Source organism: Notolabrus celidotus, chromosome 22 (genome assembly GCF_009762535.1).
Source record: "Notolabrus celidotus isolate fNotCel1 chromosome 22, fNotCel1.pri, whole genome shotgun sequence".
Classification (NCBI taxonomy): Eukaryota; Metazoa; Chordata; class Actinopteri; order Labriformes; family Labridae; genus Notolabrus; species Notolabrus celidotus.
In genome coordinates, this window is record NC_048293.1 from 4906309 (window position 1) to 4908808 (window position 2500).

The 2500-nt window shown below is 41.0% G+C and overlaps 1 protein-coding gene across 2 annotated transcripts in view; it reads left to right on the forward strand.

The window, feature by feature from the left end:
- The window catches only part of fndc3ba (fibronectin type III domain containing 3Ba), a 125148-nt gene that overhangs the window by 60285 nt on the left and 62363 nt on the right, over positions 1-2500 (forward strand). For both annotated transcript variants that reach the window (XM_034675756.1, XM_034675755.1), the window contains one exon: positions 1757-1833. In XM_034675756.1, coding sequence (XP_034531647.1) covers positions 1757-1833 — 77 coding nt within the window. The remainder of the gene's footprint in view (positions 1-1756; positions 1834-2500) is intronic.

Below are 2500 nucleotides of genomic sequence, written 5' to 3' on the forward strand. Positions count from 1 at the left end.
AGATCAAAAAAATGAATGACAGATATAATTCAACTTTTTTAATATAATGCAAAGACAGGAAATATTCCACAAAACACACAACATCTTCTAATGTAATTGTTAGACTATAGAGACAGTACAGGAAGATGGGCAGCACGCCTGCTTCCGCAAAGTGAAGCCAAAATATTAGAGGCCCCCCCCGGTGGGAATGGCTGCAGTATAGGTCATAAAGTCTGTCTCCTCCATGCTAACAGATGGAACATGAGTCAAACTAGAGAACTTAAATACGTGTCAAATAAATATTTCCTGAACATCCTTTAAGTCACAACAATAGGTTTTCTTATGTTCAAATGTTACATTTTCTTTGAGTAGTGACTTGACATTAAACACATGGAATGTGATGATGTCATGATGGACGGCTCTGTTGACAAATGCAGCTCTTGTAGCTTTCTTTGAAAGTTATGTTTTGTGGCCTTTTTTGCCTTTATTAGATAGGACAGCTGAAGAGAGACAGGAAATGTGGGGAGTAGAGAGCGGGTGAGGCCATGCAGGAGATGGTCGACTGGGCGGGAATCGAACCGGCGACCTCTGCATGTGGGGCGCTTAGACCACTAGGCCACCAGCGCCCCCCTCTTGTAGCTTTCTTTACCAGATTAGTAAAAGAAGAACAGAAAGAAATGTAACGTAACGTAGCAAAACGTAACGAAACGTAACGTAACATAGCAGAGCTATATTTACGTTTCTTTGCAAAATATGTCACCAGCACAATAAATCAGCTCCCATTATGGTGATATTTTGGCTTCATTGTTTTTACAATGGGAGGAGATGGAGGCACGTCGTCCATATTTGTATACAGGCCATGTATTAGACCAGGTGTGCTATGTAAAAACCAAGCGGCAAACTCCGGTCTCAAACGATGAAGCCAATGCGGAAGTGATATAAACTGCAATACATCGAAAATCCGCTTGAGGCTGGCTGCAGAAACACCGGAAACCACATAGATATGAATGGGAAAAAGACGATCTTTGCAGCATTAATAAACATGTTTACAGCCTGGTTCAAAAAAACGGCTTGGCCCTATGAAGCTAATCTCTCTAATGGCACACACTGTACGGGGGGTGAATTTTTTTCTAACGTGACGGTTCAGAAGATATTAAGATTATGAGTTTTGCCCAAATAAGGACATGACTGACGTGACTCCCGGTCGGGAACACACAGCCATTGGCTAAGAGGCTCACACTACGTCACACTCTGCCCAGTTGAGTTCCGCATTAGCAATATGGCTGCCGCCGTCGATTTGCTTCAAAACAGCTCTCAGGAACAGATGGGTGACGTCACGGATACTACGTCCATATTTTATACAGTCTATGGTAAAAACACAGCTCTCCAGTTCAGTAGTATCCTTTGACCTTTACTATGACCTTTTGTAGTAAATTAAAAAAGACACTCATGCAAAAAAATGACAAGATAAAACAGCTCAGGTGATACCTTCATGCTACACTAAGAAACACGTTCTCTTGTAGCTTGTATCCATAAATAAAGTGATTGGTTGACTTTCTCCTATAACAACCTTCAATTGGGACCTTTGATGTAAACCTTCAGGTTGATCTTCATGAATAAAGGGGCCTTTCACAGTAAAACTGCATGCCCCTCAGTGTGTGTGGCTGTGTTTGTGTCCCTGCATGTGTACTGCTGACAGACAAATGGAAATAAAAATTTACTTTAGCATGAGCTGATTTCCAGGTTAAATAAACAACTCTTCTCCCCACCCTCACAGGTCCTGCTGAGGTTCCCATGATGTCCCCAAATGGATCAATCCCCCCAATCCACGTTCCCCCAGGATACATCTCACAGGTATGTTTCTTTCCACAGTTTTATACTCTCTGTTGTTTTATGTTCATGTGTTTGAGTGGAAAAAAGACTCTGACTCAGAGGGGGACCAAAAAGACACAGTGTGTGGAACTGCTTTTAATTAGCTGGTGGTTCCCTTTCTTACTTTTTGTGGTATCACATTGTAATTAAATATGACTCTTACGATCATCTTTTTCTCACTAAAGTAGCTTCTAAGTAAAAGAACGTGCCATACTTACCGAGTCAAATATATTCAGTGTTAATTTGATGACAAGCCAGTTTGCTGATGGCAGTCGAGCAGCACACCTACTGGTTTGTTTCAACATACTAAGACTTTTCTTCTGGAAAATCCCTGAAAAATTGCAAAGAAAGTTTAATTTAAAGTTGTTTACACACAAGAAATAAGTGCGTTGCAAGCATGACAGTGCAACATAAAAAAGCCGTGCAGCATTCCCAAGTATTTTTGGATGACTGGCTTAGAGCTTTCTGACATGTGCAGTGTTTATTCACCCGTCTTGACTGGTCATTAAAAATGGCAAATATTTATATGATGAAAGTCAGACTTTGTGGTGAGCGTGTGCACATCAAACCACATAGAAAGCACTGCAGCTACCATAGCTTTTGTAGTTTGTAGTCATGAATGTTCATGAATTTTGGGTGTAAGGGAGCA